This window comes from Nomascus leucogenys, chromosome 8 (genome assembly GCF_006542625.1).
Source record: "Nomascus leucogenys isolate Asia chromosome 8, Asia_NLE_v1, whole genome shotgun sequence".
Classification (NCBI taxonomy): Eukaryota; Metazoa; Chordata; class Mammalia; order Primates; family Hylobatidae; genus Nomascus; species Nomascus leucogenys.
The window spans coordinates 77,792,678-77,819,885 of NC_044388.1; the positions used below are offsets into that span (position 1 = coordinate 77,792,678).

The 27,208-nt window shown below is 36.8% G+C and overlaps 1 protein-coding gene across 3 annotated transcripts in view; it reads right to left on the reverse strand.

Annotated features, from left to right (window-relative positions):
- ZCCHC7 (zinc finger CCHC-type containing 7) overlaps positions 1–27,208 on the reverse strand; it is a 236,930-nt gene that overhangs the window by 37,774 nt on the left and 171,948 nt on the right. For all 3 annotated transcript variants that reach the window (XM_003263319.3, XM_030817452.1, XM_012509128.2), the window contains 3 exons: positions 15,897–15,940; positions 14,117–14,242; positions 12,738–12,908 (listed from right to left, as the gene is read on the reverse strand). In XM_003263319.3, coding sequence (XP_003263367.1) covers positions 12,738–12,908; positions 14,117–14,242; positions 15,897–15,940 — 341 coding nt within the window. The remainder of the gene's footprint in view (positions 1–12,737; positions 12,909–14,116; positions 14,243–15,896; positions 15,941–27,208) is intronic.

Here is a 27,208-nt window from a genome sequence, read left to right on the forward strand (position 1 = left end):
ATATATAAAATATATATATAATATATATATATATATAAAATATATATATTTTTTGAGATAGAGTTTTGTTCTTCTTGTCCAGGCTACAGTGCAATGGTGCAATCTTGGCTCACTGCAACCTCTGCCTCCCAGTTTCAAGCGATTCTCCTGCCTCAGCCTCCCAAGTAGTTGGGATTACAGAGCCCACCACCATGCCCAGCTAATTTTTGTATTTTTAGTACAGATGGGGTTTCACCATGTTGTCCAGGCTGATTTCGAACTCTTGACCTCAGGTGATCCACTGCGCCCGGCCTTTTATATCATTTTTGAAATGGCTGAATAAATTCCGTTATATGACTATATTGTAAGGTAAGTCATCCTCCTCATCAAATATTTGGGTGCATCTAGTATTCATTATTATTAAAAACTTTGATATAAACATTCTTATAGCTATATCTTTGCAACCATACATCACTGAATTCCAGAAAGCCCATCCAAATGTGCTTTAATAGTATAGCTTCCCTAACATTGGGTATTATTATTTTCCTTTCTTCATATTGATTTGTAAGAGCTTTTTATATATTACAGATAATTGTGCCATCATACATATTACAAAAATCTTTCCCAAACCATGATCTGCCATTTAATTTTGTTAAAGGTCTCTTTGGATAAACAGGCTTTTTTGGGGGGAGCGGGGGGAGTGGGGGAGGTAGTTAAATCTATAAGAGTGTTCAATCTACTATGAAAATGTTTATTGTTATAATTGATGTATTTGGTCTGATTTTTCTCATTCTTTATGCTTTTTGTTTTTTATACTTTCTTGCTCCCATTTTCTCCCATAATGTTATACTACGTCTCACTTTGTAGTGTATATATATATACTGTGTCTCACTTATTTTTCTTCTGATGATTGAAACAAATAACCTTTTATTTTATTGAAATTACCTATAATCCACATTACTATAATTTTAAAAATAAAATTTGCCCTAATATTTATATTTTTTTTTTGTCTTTTTTTGAGATGAACTCTCACCATGTTGCCTGGGCTGGTCTTGAACTCCTGACCTCAAGCAATTCTCCTGCCTCAGCCTCCTGAGTAGCTGGAAGTATAGGCAGGTGCCACTGCACCCAGGAAATACTTATATTAAGTTAAAAAACAGATTATCGAGAAGTATTCAGACACATATTCTAGGCTTTCTTGGTTTCACTGTTCATTGTTGCTAATTTTTTTCTCTGACTTTTCCCTTAAATTCACAAATGAGCAACAGATTGTAACATCTTTTTTCCTCAAAATCTTCTAGCCTTTAGAGATTTCTCCATTACTTTTTGGCATTTAGTACTATACAGGACAAGTCTGATGTGAATCTGATTTGTGTGTTTTTCTCTCTGGATATTAGCATAATTTTTGTTTGACATTCAGAAATTTCACTATGGTCTTTTTCTCACTCAAATTGAGTGTGAACTATTTTGTCCATAATTTTCTTCATCATTTTGCTCAGCAGTGCTTTTCGTCTATCTTCTCTATTCACACTATCTGTGAAGAATGAGTTAGGATTTTCTCAAGTTTCCTATTTTCTACAAATAATTCATTTCATTTGGAGACATCTCTGATTCTTTTCTTTTGATCTACCAATTCTTTATATATGCCTGCAAATTTTTTTTCTATCGGTTTATTAAAAAAAAAAAAAAAAAAAAAGAGGCTTATGTGGAATCCCGCCAGTACTGGCAGCTCAGGTGGTATTTGCCAAGCACTGCATAGATCTCTGATCAACTCATTTATGGAAAACTTGAGAGACGATCAAGTTGTGGTTTGTTAAGAACAGGGAAAGAGTTACAATTACAGAGACCTGTGAAGAGCTGTTTTAAACACTGGATATCCTTATTTATACCATTAAAAGACCCTTCCATTGTGCCAGATTGTTACAAGAATAAGATTCTTGACTGGACACATTGGCTCATGCCTGTAATCCCAGAGCTTTGGGAGGCTGAGGCGGGCAGATCACTTGAGGTTAGGTGTTCGAGACCAGCCTGGACAACATGGCGAAACTCCATCTGTATTAAAAATACAAAAAGCAGCTGGGCGTGGTAGTGCGTGCCTGTAGTCCCAGGTACTTGGGAGGCGAGGCAGGAGAATCACTTGAACCCAGGAGGTGGAAGTTGCAGTGAGCCAAGATTGCGCCACTGCACTCCAGCGCCACTGCACTCCAGTCTGGCAACAGAGTGAGACTCTGTCTCAAAAACAAAAAACAAACAAAAAGGAACCCCCCTTTTTTTTCGAGACAGAGGAAGACATGGCTCAATTTTTAAATTATTTCATCCAGTGTTATTCTAAACTTTTACTTTTTTAAGCCCATTATATTTTAGACAGGAACCAGTTCATCACCCTTGCTACCCACTACTACCTTCCCTGGTTTAGGGATGCTTATATAGAACTTTTACCTTTATTTTGCATTTACCTATAGGTAAAAGTTCTATATAAGCATCCCTAAACCAGGGATGAGAGGGTGAGAGAGAAAGGTTTAATATTGAGACCCTGTAGCTTACTTTAGAATTTTTTCCTGCTACATTAGAACTGGTTCCTGTCTAAAATATAATGGGCTTAAAAAAGTAAAAGTTTAGATAACATTGATGAAATAATTTAAAAATTGAACCATGTCTTCCTTTATATCTGAAACTACCTCACCGTAATGATTAGTGTTCTTAGGATGTATATCTTTCCTTTAATATCCATGATTACAGAGAGAATTATTTTTATGTTCTATAACTAAAAGGCCAATTAGCTCATAATATTTATTATTATATAATTTGCTTGAGTTTCTTCAACTTCTCAAAGTAGTTTAGTATTGCTTTTATGATGATTTTTTATCAAGTCAACAATTAGAATGGCTTACAACAAATGAAGATCACGCTTACTACTATTAAACTGAAATCCTGCATAATTATCTTTTTACTCTCTCTTTTTAAAACAAATGAAACAATACAATAAAAATACAAATAAAGGAAAGCTAATTGTGTTTCTCAGCCCTCTTTTCTAACCCATTCCAAGTCTGATGAGGAAAAGCAATGTTAAGAGCCTGGTATGTATACTTTATCATTGTTTATATATGTATATATATACACACACAAACATATACATGTAGATTATGCAGAGCTCATTTTGTTTTTTTTTTAACTGAAATATAATCATTCTACAGGCATTTGTAAGTTTTCAAGACGAACTGTGTGTACCTTTTAGATGACATGCCTAATTATTTTAACTAGTAGACAACCGAAGAAAACAGCTGTTTTTCAAGATGAATAACTGCATATTGGGTTTGACCAGATCATACATAGGATTGATTAGTACAACAAAATCATACATAGAATTGATTAGTATGCTGGCAAACAGATCCCTATAAGTAAGTCTTTGAATAGTTTTAGAGGTTAAAAAGCTTTCCCAGTTATGTACATTGCTTCACTGCTGTGTAATTTGAGGGAGATTTTCAAAACCCAATCAGAAAGCTGTCTGGAATGTATACTTTTTTTTTTTTTTTTAAGAGATTGGGTCTTGCTATGTTGCCTAGGTTGGACTTGAACTCCTTTGCTCAAGTGATCTTCCTGCCTCATCCTCCCATGTACTAGGACTATAGGCAACTCCCACCACATCCAGGGATCTATAAAGGTCAGCAGCACTGACCTTATTCTGTAAGATTTAGTGAATCTTTTAGCCTTAGGGTTATTAATGAGGACCTTATTTTCACTCTCAATTCATAACTCAGATAATTATGTCCCAGAATTTGTTTGTATTAGTGGATTTAATAGTAAAATACAAGTCTACATGGACTTTTATGCCTAGATTTAGTTTTAAAAAGGTGTGGCATATAAGTTTGAAATTTAACAAAATTCTTAGTGGCCTTCTACTTTATATATCAGAGATCTGTGTCTTCCCAAATGTGATTGGACTGAAGAGTAAGTCAGTCCATTCCTCAGTGCCGTAAGATTCTCAGTGAAAAACTAAAGTTTATTTATCCTTTAATGTTGAGAGCTTGTAAAGTTTATAAAGGCAGGCTAGAAGGAGACAATCTTTCCCTTCCTTTGATGAAAGGTAAGGGTCTGCAGAATGGGAATTATCTCTATCTTCTACACACTTATTCTTACATTTTCTATAAAGACAAGATAAGCTTGCTAGTAAGCTGCCAAGTCCACTCAAAGTGACTAATACTAGACAAGGAGGTATGTACTATACAGAGAGTTGAAAAGATTGGAGGAATTTTCAGGTTACTTAGAAATGACTACAAAGGAAACCATTTAGTACAATTTAAAATAAGAACTGGTTTCTCCTTCAAACTTTAAATGTGCTAAGTTATACACTGTATTAGTCCATTTTGACATTACTATAAAGAATTACCTAACACTGGGGTAATTTATGAAGAAAAGAGGTTTAACTGACTCAAGTTCCACAGGCTTAACAGGAAGCATGGCTGAGGAGGCCTCAGTACACTTACAATCATGGTGGAAGTTGAAGGGGAAGCAAGCACCTTCACGTTGGCAGGAGAGAAAGACAGCAAATGAGGGGCAGGGTGCCCTACACTTTTAAACCATCAAATCTCATGAGAACTTACTACTGCAAGAACAGCATGGGGGAAATCTGCCCCCATGATCCAATCACCTCCCACCAGGTCCCTCCCTCAATATTGGGAATTACAATTCAACTTGAGATTTGAGTGGGGACATTGAGCCAAACTGTATCATATGCCTTCAAGTTTAAAATGTAGAACATAATTATTTACATAAGGTCACATACATTTGCAACCATGAAAATTCCAGATATTCATTTATTAGGTGGCTTGGTAACAGTTCCAATAAATTACTAATTCCTGATTTTGGGATTTACTCCCTGAACAATGAACATGTATGCAATTTTCACTAACATTATCATGAGTTTTGTGTACATCAAGAGGATAGGAGGAGACCTTCAAGTATAGAAATCTACTTAACTTTCTTGAAGTAATCTGATCTCTCAGTTAAATAAACATTTGGTAAGCCTATACAACAATTTTGTAAGACAATCAATCAATTGCAGCCTGCCCTCTTGCTCCAATATTACCTATAAATAACATTAAAATGTTGAGAAAAGTGGGTGGAACAAAGTACATATATCTAACCAAAGTCTCATTTTCCTCTTTATTTCCAAAGGTAGGTGTAATGCACACTGTCAGCAGAACTACATATTTATCTGAAAGTACGTATCAATCTATCGCAATAATATATTTCTAGTGTTTCAGTTTTTTCAGAGATGAGTTTTTCTTTTGCCTTTCATTCCTTCCTCACATTGTGATTTTATACATCCAAGTTACTTTGTTGGGGAGGTAGCATTTTAATTTGTAATTATTTATTCTTAATTATGCATTCTCATTTTCATTAAGTAGATCTGAATATATCAGTGGTTTCTCTTCAAATAAGTTCAGCAGGGAAATTAGCTTGTTCATGATTATTTGCTATCTGAATCTTAATTTTATCATTTCTTAAAAAACATGTTTTTTGTAGATATAGGGTCTCACTACATTGCGTAGGCTGGTCTCAAACTTCTGGCCTCAGGCAGTCCTCCAGATTTGGCCTCCCAAAGGGCTTGGTTGTGGTTACTGGCATGAGCCACTGCGCCCAGCCCTCTCTCTATATTATTTCTTAAAACTGCATGTGAATCTATAATTATCTCAAAATAAAAAGACACAGTTACTTGGCTCCCTTCTTACGTCTATGTCACACTTTCTACATTTTCTAGGTATACATCATCTGCAAGTCATTAAGTTTAGAGTCTTCTCTAAACTTCTAAGACTCTTTTATTTATCACCACCCTGATGTACTTTCACATTACACTTTATACTGTTCTTAACACACCCACCTTTCCTATTATACTCTGCCTTGAGTTCCTCAAGGGCAGGGATCATGTTTTATTCATCTTTTTTTCCCCTAGTACTTGGAATACTGTCTGGCATATAAGAGGCAACCAGCAAATTTTTGCTAAATGAACAAATGTAGAAAGTGTATTTGGGTGGTAGAACACTGGAGATGTTTTTGAATAAAGGTAGAACTGCCATTACACAAAATATGTGAATTAAGCAAGTCTTTAAATTCAAATCTTGGCTTAGTTATTCAGCTCAATAATGTGTTTCAGCCATTCTTATTTCTGGCCAGTCATATCTGAGTAAGACTGTGGAAAGGATAAGGGGAGGAAATCATATGAATACTACTCAGAGCTCCTTGGAGTACACTAAAAATAAAATAAATACCTGTTTCTTAAATAATTACCTTTACAAAAATAATGCTCTAGTAACTCTCCATTCTGGATTTGACAAGTATGAAATGATTTGTACTAGATGCTTTATATTTCCTGCTGGAAATCTCCAAGTTTAATAAAAATTTAAATAAAATACATTAGTTTTCAATTTTACATATATATTTATTGAAAAAACATCATTGAGCACTCACATGTATGTTAAATACTACACAGTTTATACTGAGTTCTCCTTAAAATAAACTTTTGCACCGTGAAAAATATTGTAGTATATGGCTGATATGGGAGCATTTTTCTAGCATCAAAAAAGTAAAAAGGCCGGGCGCGGTAGCTCACGCCTGTTAACCCCAGCGCTGTGGGAGGCCAAGGCGGGCAGATCACCTGAGGTCAGGAGTTCAACATCAGCCTGGCCAACATAGTGAAACCACACCTCTATTAAACACAAAAATGAGCCGGGTGTTGTGGCTCATGCCTGTAATCCCAGCTACTTGGGAGGCTGAGGCAGGAGAATCGCTCGAATCTGGGAGGCAGAAGTTGCAGTGAGCTGAGATCACACCTCTGCACACTGGGCGGCACAGTGAGACTCTGTTTCAAAAATAAAAATAAAAATAAATAAATAAAGGAATCAAGTGAAATATGTTCTATGAATTATTTTCTCCCACTGTATTAAAAAATCAGACTTTAACAGTTATTTACCATGGACTGGGATAACACACTGCGCAGGGAATTTGCGAAAAAATTGCTGAATAAAGGGAGAAAATTTAGGAGGTTTGGGTTTTGATTATATCTGACACTGACTAACTTAGTCATTATGCTTTAATAAAAAAGGATGGCAATCTGAACAATTAATAAAGACTGCTGAAGCTGCAATGGTCTCTTGTGAGCAGTAAAGCTCTATGGTATCACAGAATTGGCTCTGTGTCTGAAAATCAACATCCTATACTGCTTTCTTGATCCCCAGGGGTTTTTTAAAGCACTGAAAACCTAAGGTAAAATTTATTTTTGTTTGGAAAATATTTTTCTTCATGTGTTTTATAATATATTGATTTTTTTTTTTTTAAATAGAGAGACTCTTACTCTGTCACCCAGGCTGGAGTGCAGTGATGTGATCACAGCCCACTGCAGCCTTGATCTCCTGGGATCAAGCAATCCTGCCATCTCAGCCTCCCGAGTAGCTGGGACTACAGGTGTGTGCCACCCTGCCTGGCTAATTTTTAAATTTTTTTTCGTAAAGAGTGGGAGTCTCACTATGTTGCCCCAATGTCATGAGTGTTATATTAAAGTTGCTTATTAGAGCTATAATATCTGCATATTTAAGAAAGAAAGTTGAGAGATCCTCTGAGTAGGAGATAAACTGATGATTTCTAGATTGCCAACATGTAAGCTTTCTCCACATATATTCATAAAGTATAGCATCATTTTAGCTTTTTGACCTTAGACTTATTAACCTTGTAGTGTCTCAGTTTTTAGTTTGTAAAATAGGAGTAATAAATAGTACCTATACTTCATATCCTGCTTATGAGGATTAAATCTACTGAACACCTACTATATGCTAAGGGCATAGTGGTGAATGAAACACTCTTCCAGCACAGTAAACACACAATTATGTATGGCTGTCGTTATCTTGGAAATGTCAGAGATAGCTCACAGAATAGGACTCTGTGTGCAAGCTAAATGTATACAGACATTTAAAAATTCTCCGTATATTTAAAAATTGTTGGCAAGTGAGGAGAGAAACTATAGCAGATTCAGAAACAGGATTCTTTCCACACTCCAAGTTCTTGTCTTCTGAAAGGGACTAATGATGTGGGTTGACTTTAGTAGGCCTTGAGCCATCTTTTTATCCTTCACCTCATAAAACTCTGGAATTTCAACCAAATACTTTTACAGTAGTAGTTAACCAATGAGCAATTCCCAACAGATTTTAGGAAAAAGCTTTTCATTACAGAAAGGATTTGAATATGACTCGACAGTTTTCACTACAAATTCTCTTTGCATACATATATCTGGTAATCTGGCCAAACAGAGGTCTAGGTGTGTGACTATGGGAATATATAAAGTAAAAGGGCAAGTTTCTTTCCTTTTTTTTTTTTTTTTTTTGGAAACAGTCTCACGCTGTTGCCCAGGCTAGAGTGCAGTGGTGCAATCTCGGCTCACTGAAACCTCTGCGTCCTGGGTTCTAGCAATTCTCATGACTCAGCCTTCCCAGTAGCTGGAATTACAGGTGTGCACCACCACACTCAGCTAACTTTTGTATTTTTAGTAGGGACGGGGTTTTGCCATGTTGGCCAGGCTGGCCTCAAACTTGTGGCCTCAAGTGATCAGCCTACCTTGGCCTCCCAAAGTGCTGGGTAACAGGCATGAGCCACCGCGCCCAGCCTTGGAAGTTTCTCGATATCATCAATTTATAAAAGGTTAGAACATCTACAGTTACTCGGGGTTTCAGAAATCCTCTGTGAATGAGCAGAAAGTCCAGTAGGTGGGAAGATGAAAATGACCAACAAAGGTAGAGGATAGTATTGCTAGAGGGTATAAGCCTTAAATAAGCCAAAGGTATTTATATAAAAAGGGTTGAGTAATGACTTAAAAGCAGCCATGGCATGTGAGAAAGAGGCTGATATCATCTCTTAATTCAGGGTCATGGAAGATGAGCAGCAAGCATTTGATAGGGCTGCAGAGGAAACAAATTTTCTGTGGAGGCCCAGGTTTCAAGACAGACCTAAAGCATGTACAGTTCCAACAACATGGGGCCAGAATGACTCAGCTTCCATGTGAATTCTCATGAAGTTTCTGGGGTGGTGGAAGGACTATGAGCCTTGCCACAAGGAGTCAGTAGAGCCCAGGCTTGACTGGGCTGCAAGGGAATCCTACACCAGGTGTGTAGGCTACAAAGACCAGCCTCCAGAACCTTCGCCATGTAATTACAACAAAAATAGTAGATACCGGTAGATATGGGGAAAAGAGTACTGCTTTCTCTGAAGCTGGTCACAGCCTAACCGTATTTTATTTTATTTTTTGAGATGGGATCTCACTATGTTGTCCAGGCTGTTTTTTTTTTTTTTTTTTTTTTTTTGGAGACAGAGTCACTCTGTTGCCAGGCTGGAGTGCAGTGGCATAATCTCGGCTCACTGCAACCTCTGCCTCCCAGGTTCAAGTGATTCTCCTGCTTCAGCCTCCCGAGTAGCTGGGACTACAGGTGTGCACCACCACGCCCAGCTAATTTTTGTATTTTTAGTAAAGACAGGGTTTCACACCATGTTGGCCAGGATGGTCTCGATCTCTTGACCTCGTGATCCACCTGCCTCGGCCTCCCAAATTGCTAGGATTACAAGTGTGAGCCACCAGGTTTTAAACTCCTGGGATTAAGAGATCCTCCTGCATTAGCCTCCTGAGCAGCTGATATTACAGGAGCATACCATGATTTTAACCTTATTTAAAAAAACTTACATTCATTGGGATTATTAATTCTCATTTTAGATAATAATTTATCTTTTTTTTTTTTTTTCTTTTTCGGGAGAATGGGGTCTCGCTATATTGCCCAGGCAGGTCTCGAACTCCTGGGCTCAAGCTATCCTCCTGCCTCTTGCCTCCCTGAGAGCTGGGATTACAGGTGTGAGCCACTGCGCCCGGCCTTAGATAATAATTTAACATATATTAGAGGCCAAAATTAAGAAGTTAAGAGGAATGGCCTATAGAATTAACACTCACAGATGATTATACAACCTTTTACAAGTAATTTTTAACTGTTTTGTAGTATAGTTTCTTGTTTTTAAAAAATTGCCTATGATGTCTTACTCCCTTCTTTATCCCAGGCAAATAAGACCATATTTGTCAGAGCTCTTTGGAAGAAAACAGTAAAAAAACAGATGCTATTAAAGATAACTGCCAAACTAGAAAATCTTGCTAAGAAAATTATAATTGACAACTTAATGCAGACAACAACATAATGCTAGGACAATTCAGGATTTATCATTTTTAAGACTTGGTAAACACTGAAAAATAAGACTAAAGTGCTTTGGAATGAAATGACAACTTCTATCTCTATATATAGCCTTGAGAATAGAGTATTCAAATTAATTAACCATATACCACTTTATTAATAACCAAGTAAATACAAATTAAAACAAAAAAATATCATTTTTTGGTCTGACTAGCCAAAAATTTTAAAGACTGATAATACTTAATGTTGATGAGTGCAGTGCTCATTTCTCTTAACACTGCTAGTAGGTAGATACATTGGTACAATCTTTTAGAAGAACAATTTGACAATACTTATCCAGACATAAGTGTACATGTCTTTTAATTTCACAATTCCATTTATAAAATATGACTTACCAAAACATTAAATGCACCACTGTTTGTTTAAAAAATGGGTAACAATTTAAGTATAAATTTGCTGGTGGAATTACAATAAATAATTGTCATATTATTTACATGAGAAATACATATATATACCAAACACTCATACTCTAATCTGTTTTAATCTGAAATTCATTTCAACAGAAAGCCATACTAATTTATTGAGCAAAAGATTATAGGTGTATTTCAGACATGCATTAAAAAAAAGGCTGTAAAAAAAAAGACTATAGGTATATTTCAATATAAATAAAATTAGAAAAATGTTTCTGCTTTCGTATCATGACTTTGGGGAAGTACATATTAAAGTACTTTTATTATTTTAAAAAATAGGTAAGTAATGCTTTAAAAAAGAGAATGAGAGATACCCCTTTCATAAATACTCCTTAAATCAATTAGAATTGCCACTTAGGTATGAGGATGAAAAATGACTTTGTACTGATTAGCTGTTAATATAAAATAAACATATGTTACTATGTAGTAAGAAACACAATTAAGACCTAAAATGAAAGACTCTTAATGAGACACTCATTAGGAGTTAGGGTAAACTGAATGTAGAAAACTACATATTCCACATCAAAGCTGTATTTGCTTATTTCAACAGCCCTCTGGTCTTTGAAATTATGACTAAACTCCATATACATTTACAAAAATACAATGCAAACAGTGTCCAAAATAGCATTTTTAATATGCTGCAATTTAAAGTAATGGCTGCCTTGTCCTTCTTTCCTTAGACTCTTAGACCAGCAAAATCATTAATAAGAAGAATCAGGCCAGGTGCGGTGGCTCACGCCTGTAATCCTAGCACTTTGGGAGGCTGAGGTGGGTGGATCACCTGAGGTCAGGAGTTCAAGACCAGCCTGACCATGGTGAAACCCTGCAGTCTACTAAATATACAAAAATTAGCCAGGCATGGTGGTGGGCGCCTGTAATCCCAGCTACTTCGGGAGGCTGAGGCAGAAGAATCACTTGAACCTGGGAGGCAGAGGTTGCAGTGAGCCAAGATCATGCCACTGCACTCTAGCCAGGGTGACAGAGTGAGACCCTGTCTCAAAAAAAAAAAAAAAAAAAAAAAAGTCGGGTGCAGTGGTTCACGCCTGTAATCCCAGCACTTTGGGAGGTCGAGGTCGGCGGATCATGAGGTCAGGAGATCGAGACCATCCCAGCCAACGTGGTGAAACCCTGTCTCTACTAAAAATAAAATATTAGCCAGGTGTGGTGGCACGTGCCTGTAATCCTAGCTACTCGGGAGGCTGAGGCAGGAGAATCGCTTGAACCCAGGAGTTGGAGGTTGCAGTTAGCCGAGATCACGCCACTGCACTCCAGCCTGGGCAACAGAGCGAGACTCCATCTCAAAATAAATAAATAAATAAATAAAATAAAAATAAAAAAAAAAGCATCAAAATAGGCTTCCGATAAACATTTGTATATAACTGCTGATTGTGCATATATTTTCATTTAAATATGCACAAATAGGCCAGGTGCAGTGGCTCATGCCTGCAATCCCAGCACTTTAGGAGGCTGAGGCAGGCAGATCACCTAAGGTCAAGAGTTCGAGACCAGCCTGGCCAATATGGTGAAACCCCCGTCTCTACTAAAAATACAAAAATTAGCCAGGAGTGTTGGCGTGCTCCTGTAGCCCCAGCTACTCGGGAGGCTGAGGCAGGAGAATCGCTGGAACCCGGGAGGCAGAGGTTGCAATGCGCCGAGATTGCACCACTGCACTCCAGCCTGGGTGACAGAGTGAGACTATGTCTCAATAAATAAATAAATAAATAAATAAATAAATAAATATGAATACACAAATTTTACATGTTATTTATTACCTCTTTAAATTCAGCCTTTATTTAGCAAGCACATAAAGAAAAAGGGCTAGAATGGGCTTAAAATATTTGTTAATGCTATCTCTTGATGCTGTCTCCTGATTCAGTAGGCTCCTTACCCCTATATTTAGAGCACTGCTTTATATACATGTTCAGTGACAAAAGGGACATGACTATCAATCTATATAGTACAGAGTAAACATTCTTTTAGGTATGCTGACTGATAGTTATAAACTTGCACATTAATTACAAACTTGCACACTCCCTCCAAAGCCTGACAAATTAGTTATATGCAGGATACTCACATCTGTATAGTGGCCTAGCATATGACATCGGTCACACTGTTTATCCCAGGAATGTCTGAAAAGACATGAGTGGTCCAACATCTTAGGCACAGGACAGTATTCGCAAAGAGGGGCTGGACAGGAATACAGGAGATGTCCTCTCCTGGAGCACAGGAAGCAGCGACGAACTTTCTATGTGGCAAAAAAATCATAAAATCTCTTCAGTCTCAAAAGGTAGAAGATTAGTATTTCTTTTTCAATATAATCCCATAAAAAATCATTTCTAATTTGAGATCCCAATAAAGGTAGAATCTTGAGCACAACTGTAAAAATCAAACAAAATGTCCAAAATACTGTATGTATATTGTTTGCCAAAAAGGCTTAGTCTGTACATACTAGCAGCTGGCATTTATTCCTTATGCCTCTTCTTACAGGAATATTGACAAAATGAAAGGTATGTAAGAGGGAAAGTAGAATGAGGAGGATATCTAGAAGCTAAGTCATAGGAGGAACAGATATAGAAGAAGCTGTTTTGCCTGGAGAAGCAAAAACAAAAAAGGAACATGAGAGGTGTCTGAACTATTTGAAAAACAGTCATTTGGAAGAGGTAGGAGGAATGGAAGAAATGTTTGTTAAGAGCTAATTATCTGGTCAGGAAACGTCTAAGATCTTCAGTTCTGTGTTTTTCCAAAGGTTGATGTACCTGCTAAACATAACTTACATGAATAAACATTTAAAAATGGCCCAAATTATAATTTTCTAACAATAAAAATTATCTCACAGTGAAATAAGATATCTTATGAAGTAGAAGGTTTAGAAGTGAAAGGGGTCTCAGGAATCATCTGATTCAATCTTTTCATTTTATAGACAAGAAAACAAGAAGCATGATTTGCCCATACAACTTAAATGATAAGTTAAAATTGATTCCACATTTTTCTGACTCCAAATTTATTATTATTTCTCCTACACTAGGCTGTAAGCTACATGAAATTTAACACACATACTATAAACAGATTTGAATTCTAAGGTTATAGGGTTTCACCCTTGAGATTTTTTTTTGAGATGGAGTCTCACTTTGTCACCCAGGCTGGAGTGCAATGGTGCAATCTCTGCTTACTGCAAGCTCCGTCTCCTGGGTTCACACCATTCTCCTGCCTCAGCCTCCCAAGTAGCTGGTTCTACAGGCGCCTGCCATCATGCCCGGCTAATTTTTTGTATATTTTTGGTAGAGACGGGGTTTCACCATGTTAGCCAGGATGGTCTCAATCTCCTGACCTCATGATCCACCTGCCTCGGCTTCCCAAAGTGCTGGGATTACAGGCGTGAGCCACCGCGCCCAGCCTCACCCTTGAGATTTTGAGTTTACAAATGTGGAAAGAAGCAAAGCATATTTCACGTACTCGTGGTAAGGGGCAGTTTTTTGATAAATGGCCACGTTTGTCACAATTTCTACAGATAATGTTTTTGTTGGCTGAATAGTATCGCTGGGTCCATCTTCCAGGTGTTCGGTTATTAGCTATCTGGGCCTAAGGGAAAAAAAAAATCAAGAATTAAAAAAATTGTTTCACTGCTAAATAAAAGCCATCTACTACTCTTGTTAAAGACAACTATAAGCGAATAAAGATACATCAAGCTTCAAGTCAGTTCCATTACCTTGATAAAGCAAGAGAATTATTAGTTATATCTGTTCAACTTAGAACCTAACCGCAGGGGAACTTTATGATCTCTCTTGTTCTCTTAAAAAGAGGTAGAGGTCGGGCATGGTGGCTCACACCTGTAATCCCAGCACTTTGGGAGGCCGATGTGGGCAGATCACTTGAGGTTGGGAGTTCGAAACCACCCTGGCCAACATGGAGAAACCCCATCTCTACTAAAAATACAAAACTAGCTGGGTGTGGTGGCACAGGTCTGTAATCCCAGCTACTTGGGAGGCTGAGGCAGGAGAATCACTTGTGCCTGGGAGGTAGCATTCAGTCAAAGCCACTGCTGACTTTTCCTTTTTTTTTTTTTTGAGACGGAGTTTCACTCTTTTGCCCAGGCCGGAGTGAAGCGGCGTGATCTCGACTCACTGCAACCTCTACCTCCCCAGGTTCAAGCGATTCTCCTGCCTCAGCCCCCTGAGTAGCTGGGACTACAGGCGCCCGCCACCACACCTGGCTAATTTTTATATTTTCAGTAGAGAAGGAGTTTCGCCATGTTGCCCAGTCTGGTTTCGAACTCCTGACCGCAGGTGATCCACCCACCTCAGCCTCCCAAAGTGTTGGGATTACCAGGCATAAGCCACCACGCCCGGCCGGCCACTGCTGATTTCTATAACTGAATGTACACCATGTTTTTCTGATTGAGAGGCCTGCTTAAATTTTGAGTTAGGGAATGGTGTTTTTATGACTTTGTCTTTTGTAAAGTTAGTACAGCTACCAAATATATCCCTTCTTTTGAACAGCACAGGGTTACTGCCTACAAGACTGGATGATAATTTCTATAAAGGAATGAGATAATTTTTTTCCACTGGAGTCCGTTTAAGATCCATTCTGCCTACAGAGTGACCCAATTCTAACTGTCCCATATTCTAATCTAAATCTAGGATCTTGTAAGAGAATACTAACAATGCATATCATATGGAATATTTAAAGAAGAATTGTAAATCCCAGTCATGCTTTAGCTTGTTTGGTAGAATTCCATCTTTAAAAAAGTTTTCATCTTTTATTTGTTATTTTGCTGAACTGGCCAAGTGGACCACAAGTAAATACAATCTAGGTATCTCCCAAAACCAAGTTATAAAATTATTCTCTTTTTGTAGCATCTGCCACAATTAAGGCTAATAATTGACAAAGAAAAACACCTGCCACATCCTAAAAATAGACTAACCATTTCCTTACACTGAAGAAGCAGTTATTTCCGGTGTTGATCTTTTTAGTGGTACTAGGCCATATGGGCTGAGAGGACTCACCACAGGAGAGAAGAAACAGAAAGGGAAAGGGGACTGGATGATTACAGCTATTAACTCACTGACAAAACTCAAGGCTGAACCAAGTTTCTGAAGAGTTAAATCACTCATATGCTAAAATCAAATGTTTTCTTATAAGCCACTTAAATTTATTAATGTTCCAAAAGTTATCATAATAAACTATGAAGCAAAGGAAATTATTATTCTGAATTTTAAAAACAATTTGATTTTACCTCAATGTCTTTGTCACTGATGAACCAGTTTATACCATCTTCTCCTACAAAACAAATACAATATTACTTAACTGTGGCACTTTTAAAGGACTTATAGATTGACAATAGATTACACAATATATGAGTACTCAAATTGGACCCCAAAGGTATAGTGAGAAATGGTGAATACCTGAAATTCTTATTTTGGCTCTGTTATTAACTATGTGGCCCTGGACAAATACTTAACCTCTCTGAGTCTCAGTTTTCTGACCTGTGAAATGGGATAATAGTATTTGCCCTGTCTGCCTAAAAAGTCCTGTGAGAATAAAATGAGGTATGTGAAAATACATTGAAAAGCATCAGATTACATACAAATATTAAAAAAAAAAAATCAGTGAAGGGCCCAAAAATCCAACAGCAGATGCAGAATGAAATCTTAACTTCTTTTATCTGACTAAAGCAGAGCTTTACTCAGGCAGCTGTCACAACCCTCCCACACCTCCAGGAGGATCCACAGGAGGGAGATGACTGACACTGGGCACTGAGACATAAAAAAAAAATTGTGTAAATGAGATCCTTCTGTCCTTTGACTCCCTAAACTACCCCCTCTTGTTAAGTTGGCATATAGCCCCTTACTTCTTGTTTTTTTTGGAGACAGGGTCTTGCTCTGTTGCCAAGACTGGAGTACAGGGGGTACCATTTTGGCTCACTGCAACCTCCACCTCCCAGGCTTAAGCAATCCTCCCACATCAGCCTCCTGAGTAGCTGGAACTACAGGAACTTGCCACCATGCTAGGCTAATTTTTGTAATTTTTTTGGTAGAGACAGGGTTTCACCATGTCACCCAGGCTGGTCTCGAACTCCTGAGCTCAAGTGATTCACCCACTTCAGCCTCCTAAAGTGCTGGCATCTGTGGTGTGCCACAGCAAGAGGCATAACCCCTTACTTCTATAACCCTCTAAACTCTTCATCAGAGTTACTGATATTGAGTGCTCCTGCAAGTGTGAATAAACCTTAACTTTTCTCCAGTTAACCCGTCCAGTATCAGTTAACTTGCAGGCCCCCAATTTGAACTCAGCTTGGTAGAGGAAAAGTTTTTCTACCAAATATGAGTATTAACTGTGTCCACTAGCTTTGCATTCTACATGATTTTCATTCTAACAATAAAAAAATTAGACTCTGAATAACATCTCACTAATAGGGTTAGGTTCTTAGCAGTGTATTTTATAACATCAAAAACAGCAAAATAAAAGAAAAAAAGGAGGCCAAATATCCAGAAACCACTGATTAATCTAAAAATACAACTGTAAAAACCTAGTGGAGGAAATAATCCCCCACATTTTTTTGTATCAGCTGTTTTCTTTTCTTTCCACTGTCCTTTCACAAACGTGCAAATGGCTGCTATTCCTTTGGTCCACCCATGGCCAAGGGGGAAGGGACCTATGACTAATGCAGAAGCTAAAGTGTTGACAAAAGGACTGAAAGATCTTTTTCTCCCTTTAAAGCTAAGATTTCCTCTGTCCTCCTACCTTACTACTTTCCTCTATCTCAAAAACACAAATCAAGCTTGACTTGTTTCTTTGAAAGGCTTTTGAAGAGACATGAAGTAATCTACATTTTCCCAGGCCTACCAGGAGTAAGTGTCTAGAGATATATTTTTAAATAAAAAACTTTTCTAAGAAAACCATGAGGCTGCTTTACAAAAAGAGCAATCCACAGGTATGCAGAGATGCTGTGCTGCTGATTATTTTCTTTGTAACATTTGGAGGCTGTATCCATGTACTGAGAGTGAAGAATACATTAAATAGCAGCAGCTTCTATTCCTTCATCCACCATCCATGCTATTAGTCTTTCATTCAAAGGATCCATGTATGGAGCATGCTTTGCTACAACTTTCAAAGCTGCTTTTCGTAATCTCAATGTCTTTCATCATTAACATTCAAAATGACCACTTGAAATTATGTTAACTATAAGACTGACTTAAAATTGTTCTTAAAAAAATGAAATATAAAACCAATGAAATGCAAAATGGCAACTGTTACCACTCTCTAAATTTACACATAAACACAAAACAGTGAAAAAGGAAGGTTTGAGAGAGGGAGACCAACTCCATTCAGATTGTTTTAACAATCTCGTGGGATTCAACAATATTCTTCTATACAGTTGTCCCTCAGTATATATGAGGGATTGGTTCCAAGACTACCCTGGTAGAACCAAATCCTTGCACACTCAAGTTCCCGTCAGCCCTGTGGAACCTGCACATATAAGAAGTCGCCCCTCTATATATATGGGTTTCACAGCCTATGAAAACTGTATTTTCAATCAATTTTTGGCTGAGAAAAAGGTGCTTATAGGCAGACCTATGCAGTTTGAACCCGTGTTGTTTAAGGGTCAACTGTACTAACAACTCCTCAAAAAGTTATAGCATATTCATATTCTTACTATAGAAAATTCATCAACAAGTATACAAACTAAGTTTCAACAATAGATAAAATCAGTATTTCTCAAGTGGTATATGAAGCAAAGACATCACCAGGAACACATAAGTCGATTCTTGTCCCTGCCATGGCTCCAAGGTTCCAGTTTTGATTTGAACCTAGTAATGACAGCAGCTTCCTGCCCGTGATCTTAACCTACTCTGTTTGTGTCTTAAACTCAAAATCTCATCCCAAGGAAAGCTTTGTCTAGGGCAACTCCTCAGAACTTCCACAAACAGCAAATTCTCCAACTTGTTAAATTCTGGATATGGTACTTGATAGAAATCTGGCTTCTAGAGTTAACTCTGCCACTAATTTGCTGTGTGGTGTTGGGCAAGATACTTAAGATCTCTGGGTCTGTATGACAATGGGTTAGAATAAATGGCATCCATGGTGGCACCTTCTAGTACTAAATTTCTGATTCTGATTTTCTCTCATTACTGGAATCATATACATTGTCACGTTGTGTAATTTACCTGAATTAAATCTTCCAGACCTTTGCAACTAGCACAACGTAATTCGCCTTAAAGAGGACTTTCCAAGGGGCCCAGGAACACTCATCTTCCATGTGTCCACCACCCAATGCCACAGAACGTTAAATGGGACTGCCCTAAAGTGTAAAATTAAGACTGTCCTAAGAATGCCTGTCATCAACCCATAGCTGCTTTATAGGGTTGTTCTTGTTGATAACTGGGATTGTGATTCTATTCAAATTTCAGAGCTGTGATCAAAGCAGTAGCTGGCAATTCTTTCTTTGTATGAAATCAACTCCGTTTAACAAACATCTGTTGGAAGATTATAATGAGCAAGGTGCTAGAGGGTAAAGAAAGATGTAAAGAGCTTATAGCCTTAGTAGAGGACAAGGTGACAAATGAAAGGAGAAAGAAGGAGTAAGAGAAGGCCAAACAAATGCTATGGTAAATTCAGAAGAATGGATAATACCCCAATTTTAGGGAGAGAAGGAAAAAAGTTACAGAAGGCAGGGCCATAAAGGAAACTAATGAGTGTAGTTTACATGTAATAAAATGTACCTATGTAAAAATACAGTAGGATTCAATTTGGCAAATGTATACACCTGGGTAATCACTATGAAAATCAAATGTAGAACATTTCCATCATCCCAAAATGTTACTTTGTGCACATGTGCAGTCAATCCCCCACCTGAGGCAACCACTGATTTGCCTTCTCTCACGATAGATTCGTTTTGCCCGTTCCAGGACCTCACATATATGGAATTATACGTTATGTACTATTTTGTGTCTGTCTTATTTCCTCCTGAATATTTTTGAGATTCATCCCTGTTGTTGGGTATTAGCAATTTGTTCATTTTTTTTTTATTACGGAGCAGTATTCCATTGTATGGATATAACAATTTGTTTAGCTATTCATCTGGTGATGATACTAATATAGTTTGAATATATGTCCTGGCCAAATCCCATAACCTACAGTCTGTTTTTTTTTACACTTTGCCCCCTATTTGTGGAGCTATTCTGCTATCTTTATTACACATACATACAATTACTGCATGATAATTATGAGAAACATCTTTATAAGTGCATGGTGATCCAGGGGCTATAAATTGCTTTAAATATCATTTAGTCTTCAGAGCAACCCTGTCCATTATGCTTACACTAATGTTCACTTTTTTATGTGTGTGCTTTCCAACATAGGGCAAAAAAGGGCAACTCGTATTTTGTCGGAGATGCAGTGGTAATTTAGCTATTTACTGATATCAGACTGCATTCACATTTCAAACCTTCTGGGGAAGAATATGGGCTAGGTTTCTGAAAGATAGAAGCTAGTTCACCCCATGCTTTAGTTGTACTTAGTCTGCTTACATTTGGCTGTGTTAGAAGAGCTGAAGATCGTCATTCCTTTACTAAGAGTAGCTACAGATAATTACAGAGCTGGTTATCATGACCTTCAGGGACAATCTGACAGAAGGTAGTAGCTAGTAAAATGTATTTCCAAAGATCACCAAAGATTATTGAGACAGAGGGCTCAGTTCAGCATATCCAGTTGGTTTTCTACACCACAGGTGCCAGAGACTAAGAATCATTTCCTCAGCCTAATTTCCACAAAGCTCCTTCTTATAAGGAAGCCACAGATGCCTTACATTTTCCAGATATCCTAATTTGTTACATCTAAAATTGTAAAACTCATTATTATATTTCACCAAAAGGTAGATATGTATGATTCAGCATACAATTAACTAGAATTTAATATTCCACAAATCAGTGATGAATTTGCCACTAATGGTGATTTAAGAATGTAAATGCAACTTTCCTTAAAGAGTGAAAAGTTTCCATTTAATAGTGTCAAGTTAATTTTCAATAAATATTTACTGAATCTCTCTCATGTAAAGACATTTTTGGAGACAGAAAGATGTCTTAGACATGGTGCTTGCCCTCAAAGAATTTACCATTTAGTAGAATAATATGTGCTATCTAATGCTAAAAAAAAAGCATTACTGTGTTAAATAAATAACCATGATAATTTAATTTTTAACAATAGAAGGCTAATTTAATTAACAACAAGCTTTTAAAAAGGACAAAAAGTATATACTATTTGGGAAAATGAGCTATTTAAAAAGCAATACTGAATTCTGCCTATGAGAAATTAATTTATGATGATTACATCACTAAAATAGTCTCCTGTATGTAAGATAGCTTCTAAAATAAGTGTGGGCCAGATGCAGTGGCTGACGCCTGCAATTCCAATACTTTGGGAGGCCAAGGTGGGAGGATTGTTTGAGCCCAGCTTAGGTAACATAGTGAGACCTCATCTCTACAAAACAAACAAACAAACAAACAAAAAAAACAAAAACACACACACACACACAAACTAGCCAGGTATGGTGGTGCATGCCTATAGTCCCAGGTAATCTGGAGGCTGAGGTGGGAGGATGGCTTGAGCCCTGGGGGTTGAGGCTGCAGTAAGCCAACATGGTGCCACTGCCACCACTGCATGCCAGCAGCCTGGACGACACAGCATGACCACCTTCGCAATAAATAAATAAAGTAAGTAAGTAAGTAAAACTAAGTGTGTAGGTCTGTTAGCAACTGTTCTATCCCCAAATAATCTGTGTGTCTATAGACTGTGAGCTCATGGTTAGAGATTGGGGAAAAAAAAAAAGAAACAATAGCTGGTATATACCTGTAATCCTTAAGGAACCAAAACTTTGGACTTTCTCAATATCTATTCTTGCACTTGCATCATAAAATCAAAACTCTCTCTGATCTGAGATGGCATTCTTTCAATGCTCTAAAACACAGTGAAATGTTAAGAAAAAAAAGAAAAAAGGAAAAGTAGAAAAGGTTGTAAATAACTCTCCCACCAGTTAACCTGAGGTTAAGTAACTTGGGCAGTTATACCATAAAAGTAATAGCATAAAACTTATTGTCCACACTTCCTTTATATACATCTTTTTTACATTTGTAATATTTTAAAACAAAAGGTCATGTCTGTAATGTGCTTTTCCAGTTCTGTACTTTTGCTCATGGCATTCCCTTGATCTCCAACACTGTCTCGCTTTTTGCCCAATTTTCCACCCAACCCAGTACAATTTTCATGATTGCAAACTCTGAATATCTTTTAAGGCTCAGCTCCTCAAAATCAATGTATTTAGGTTGGTGCAAAAGTAATTGTGGTTTTTGCTTTTGACAGTAATGGCAAAACCCGCAACTACTTTTGCACCAACCTAAAATAAAGAGATAATATTCAGCAGTTTTCTCACTTGACCTCTAGGAGGCATTTACAATTCTCTTGGCTGATAGAACAAAATGCTTTCCTATCTCTTGTCCCCCTTTGTGGTTTCCTCTTCACTAGTTACTTGGTATACTCCCTTCTTTACCCATTTTCTTCTACAATTTTTCTCCCAGATTATGTCATATATGCCCATAGTGAGAACTACCAAATTTGCTTCTCTAGCCACGTCTTTTCTTGGATGTCTCACAGGTATTTCAAACTCATAATCACTAAAATGGAATTCTTTATTTTCTCTTCCTTAAAGATACACAAACAAAACCCCTACTTTCCCTTCCTTGTATGTCTTCTATCTCAATGATTTGCACCGTAGCCTGTTTTCCAAACCAGAAAGCTCAACTCAGGTTCTCTCTCACTTTTCATATCAAATACTATAAATAGGGTATCCAAAATAACCTCCATGCCACGATTTTAGCTCAGGGCCACTTAATATCTTACCCAGATTATGAAAATGTCTTCTGACTATCTCTATTATCACACACTGCTTTTCATTCCACTGCTACTGAAGTAATTTCTAAAATATAAATGTGAATACATTCTGCCCTGAATGGTCCTTTGCTGCCTACAGGATACACATAAAATTCCTTTGTATACTATACAACGTGCCTTTCATGAGGCCTTTACTTGTTTCTCTTGCTTCATTTTCCTGGTCCCAATGTTCCAGCTATGCCTAATAATTTCCCCAGTTTCCTGTTGTTCTCTGCAGCTATGCCTATACATTTATTCTCTGGAACACCTGAATTCACCCCCAATTCATCCACTTGGAATTGGGATATGGCCATCAAGTCCCTACTCACCTCCACTGAAGTCTTATCTAGTACCCCTTCAAAAGCAGTGATGATCACTCACAACTTTGTAATATCTGGACTTTAACTGTGTAATTTCTATCTTTGTATCTTCCAAACATCAAAGCAAGAATGCTTAGTTACCATAGGTATTCATATTTACTGAATGAATTAAATAACATTTCTATCTCCTTTGAATTCCCTCTAGTAGTAGAAGTATATTCTCCTTCAGTCATAGTCTGAAAGCATCTTATCTGTATTTTCAAGGATCCTGGGCACTTTTAAACTCTGTATTAAGGGCTATGTCAATAAATATTTTATTTCCCTCTCTATATCAAAGTGCTCTATGGACTGAGACCACATCTATTTTATCTATCCAGTTATCAGCATAATATCTTGCATACTATGAATAACATCAGAAAATAAAATTGAAAAGAAAAAGCAAAAAAGGAAACATTCATATGGACAACTGTATGAATAAGTACTGTTCTGAATTGGGGCACATAAGCCAGTAAATAATTTAATGAACTGTCATTATATAATAAAAATTCAGTAAGACAGTTCTCTTTGTTTAGGGAAAAAACTTACAATTTCTGTAATAACCAGTTCTTAAGAATTAAAATGGACTTTAAAAAATAACCCTGCCATTATTGAAATAACACTGTGGTAGAAACAGAATCCACATGAAATAAGATAATTGCACGTTTATAGATAATCATGCTTGTACCTAACCAGTGTTTATGGATTAAAGATCACACAGACAAAGCTGCCAGATATTTATGTCATATCCTTTCCTGAGCCTAACTCCACTACACCAGATAACCCCTTGGGATCTTTCTCACTTCTAATAAGCAACTGAAACAGCCACAGATGAAGTTACTATTCCCAACTTCATCAGCAGCATCTGTTTTCAACGGAAACTTTTGAAATACACACAATGCCACATTCAAATCCCCTGAGGGCTACGCCACTTTATTCACTTACATTCTTCTGAAACTGCTCCCTTTTTCTGTCTTGGTTTTCTCAAATTTATACTTTTCAATTATAACATTGGTCACAAAACTGTTTTAGTCATTAAAATTTTTCACTGTATAAGTGGCAATAGTTTAAATAAAACACATTTTAATAGCAGAATTTGCAAGTAAAGCATCAAAATGTTCATCTTATTTTAAATCATATTAAATTTACCAGAAACAATTTTTTATTTTTAACATGTGTGTAAAAGAAATGGGGATTTCTTTTTTTAGAGGTAGAGGAGGAAGAAGAAAGAGGAAATAAATACAGGTGCTTAGCAGAGGGTCATATAGAGCTTTTGCTAAGTTATTAGTCATATTAAGGCCTTTGTCTATGGAGAGAGAGACAAGGCCTCATCTCCCATTACCTCTGCCCCAAACGTTCAGTCAATGAACCACCTGGCTTACAAAATATTTATTCAGAAATTTAAAATGACCCTCAAATCATACTAAGAAACAAGAACAGAAAGGGAAAATGTATCAACAGAAACAGTCAATATAACAAGATTATGGAAGTTGTTTTTTCTTCCTTTAAATATATCGACTATGGATACCTGTTCCCCACCTCCAACTGTCCATGAAAGGCAAAAAGAAAATATACCACACGTATATTTACAATATCTGTAAAATGACAAGCACAAATAAAACCCATTTAAATCTAATCAAGAAGCTACTTTTAAAAAGGTTTCTAGGGAAGATTTAAAGGCTGTAAAAAAGTTTCTATTTATCTGCTGATAGCCCGCAATCTGGAAGCTACATTCTTTCAGTTATCCTATTATTTCTTTTAACATTTCCTTGTCTACTTCCTGACTCCTTTTTTTCTCCAGTGTCTGGTTCTCTGCTTACTTGCTCCTTGGTGAAACAAATCCAAAACAATTTGCTTTATTCCTATAATTTTTTTTAGGTCAGATTTGCTTCAAATCTTTCTCCAGACCTTAGATCAAACATGTTCAGGCTCACACTTCAAACAGGATATGTCACAAATGTTTATATTACATTCATTGCAAGCTATAACATATCCAAAGCACAACCTACCATTCCAACTCCACTTGAAATGGGCATAAATACCTTCTCCCCTATTGTTATGAGTGCCTCAAAACAGAGGTTTGTTTGCATCTTAACCTAATACTTCACTCCCATTGTCCAATCAGAATAGGTCTTAAAATTCCACACTATATTCCTTTAAAATGTTTTTCCAAGCCAGTACTTTGGTTCCCCCTTCCAGTCATTACAGCTGTTCATCACCTGAGATCTAAGATTGTTGTTTTCCCTGTGCCTTCAATTTCATTTGATACATAACAGCGAGATTCTAAATCCAGTTTCATATTTTACTATTAATTGTTATCAAAGTAATACACATGGTTTTTAAAAACTCTAAAAATACTAAAATATCATGTAAGAAACAATACCAGTTCTCTCCTCCTTATGCCAGCTTCCATTCCCAAGAGGCAACCACTTACACCTCTTGCTATTTCTTTTGGTATTTACTTGAATATTTCTAAATCATGTTCATTCTGTTTTTTTTTTTTTATGGATTTATCTATCTAATTTCTAAACTCATAATAAAAGAGGATTTAATTAATCTTATAACACCCTATCTGAATTTCTTCTCCCTTCATCCTCAGGTTAAATTTATATTCAATTTATATAATGACTATGTAGTGAAGTACATTATTTTTCTTCTTACACAACATTTTAATTTTTCTGAATTTAATAGCAGTTTAGTTGTTTCATTTACTTGGCCTAAAAAGTCTACTTACTGCCCTACCAGCCACCAGTACTTCATCTCTCCAAGTTTAGTCATCTTCACATCTCTAGTGCCTTTTCATTATATTCCTGCTCCTTTATACTAGGAAAAATAGTTTTCACCATTCACTATCTGGGTCCAATGAGACCTTTTAATAAACTAAGTCATTTCACAATTTATAGAAGAATAAAGAGATAATGAAAAAGAATTTTATAAGACATTTTAATGAGACTACAAAGACAGCAAACGCATATTATTCCATAAATATACCTGAAATATGCAACATGTGGAATGCAACTACTCATCAATTATCATGCATGAACCTAGACTACATCTGTTTAAAAATACTCATATCAGATTTTAAATGTATTTCTTCTTTGCTTAATAACTGTAACACATGGCTGGGCGCAGTGGCTCACGCCTGTAATCCCAACACTTTGGGAGGCCGAGGCAGGCGGATCACCTGAGGTCGGGAGTTCGAGACCAGCCTGACCAACACGCAGAAACCATGTCTCTACTAAAAATACAAAATTAGCTGGGTATGGTGGCTCATGCCTGTAATCCCAGCTACTCAGGAGGCTGAGGCAGGAGAATCATTGGAACCCAGGAGGTGAAGGTTGCGGTGAGCCAAGATTGCACCATTGCACTCCAGCCTGGGCAACAAGAGCAAAACTCCATCTCAAAAAGCGAAATTCTGTCTCAAAAAACATAAAAAAACAAAAAACTGTAAAACATTTTCACTTTTAGATTCATAAGCACCAATCAGAATGATCAATCGAAAAAAAATTTTTCATTTCTATATCATCTATTTCCTTCTAATCATCCCTGCATATATACCTGTCTTCAGCATTTGCCCATTTGATAGAAACCAGATGAAGTAAATTTTGATGCACAAACACCATAAAATATAAAAAAAATCACGTCCTTATCAAAGCAGGATGATTCAGATTCCTGTCATATATTGTGTGATGAAGAACGTTCTGTTGAATGAGTAACTATATGAGAATACTCTTTTTTTAACACAGAAATACATCGTTCACTTATCAGTTCTTGAGTTTTAGAAAAAACATCTACCATATCCACTGAAAAATCGTAGTCTGAGAATTACTTAAAAGATTAAGTTCATTATCATTAGGTTCTAGTACCTAGACTACCTGTCTCTTTGCATTCATCTTCTGATTCATCTAAAAATTGTGAAAACATGTTTCATCAATTTCCTATTTGCCGTTTTGTGTGGAAAATATAAAATTGTGAATTCTCAGCCTTGTTCAATGAAAGTGAAAGAAGATTATAAAGACAGTGTGTCTCCAGACTTCTATTGTACATTCTTGAAAGATAATGCAATACTTTAGGCAGCACAATAATAAAAGTGAAGGATGATGTAACAGTGATGATTTATGTCACTCCTGCATTATCCTTCTAGGCAATTTCATCATTCTTCTGTTTTTTTAAAAAATTAATAATTTAGTCTTTTTCAGTACAGCTGGAAATAATGAATAAGTAATGATAAAATTATTCCCAGGATGATGAAACAGTATAGTTTTTC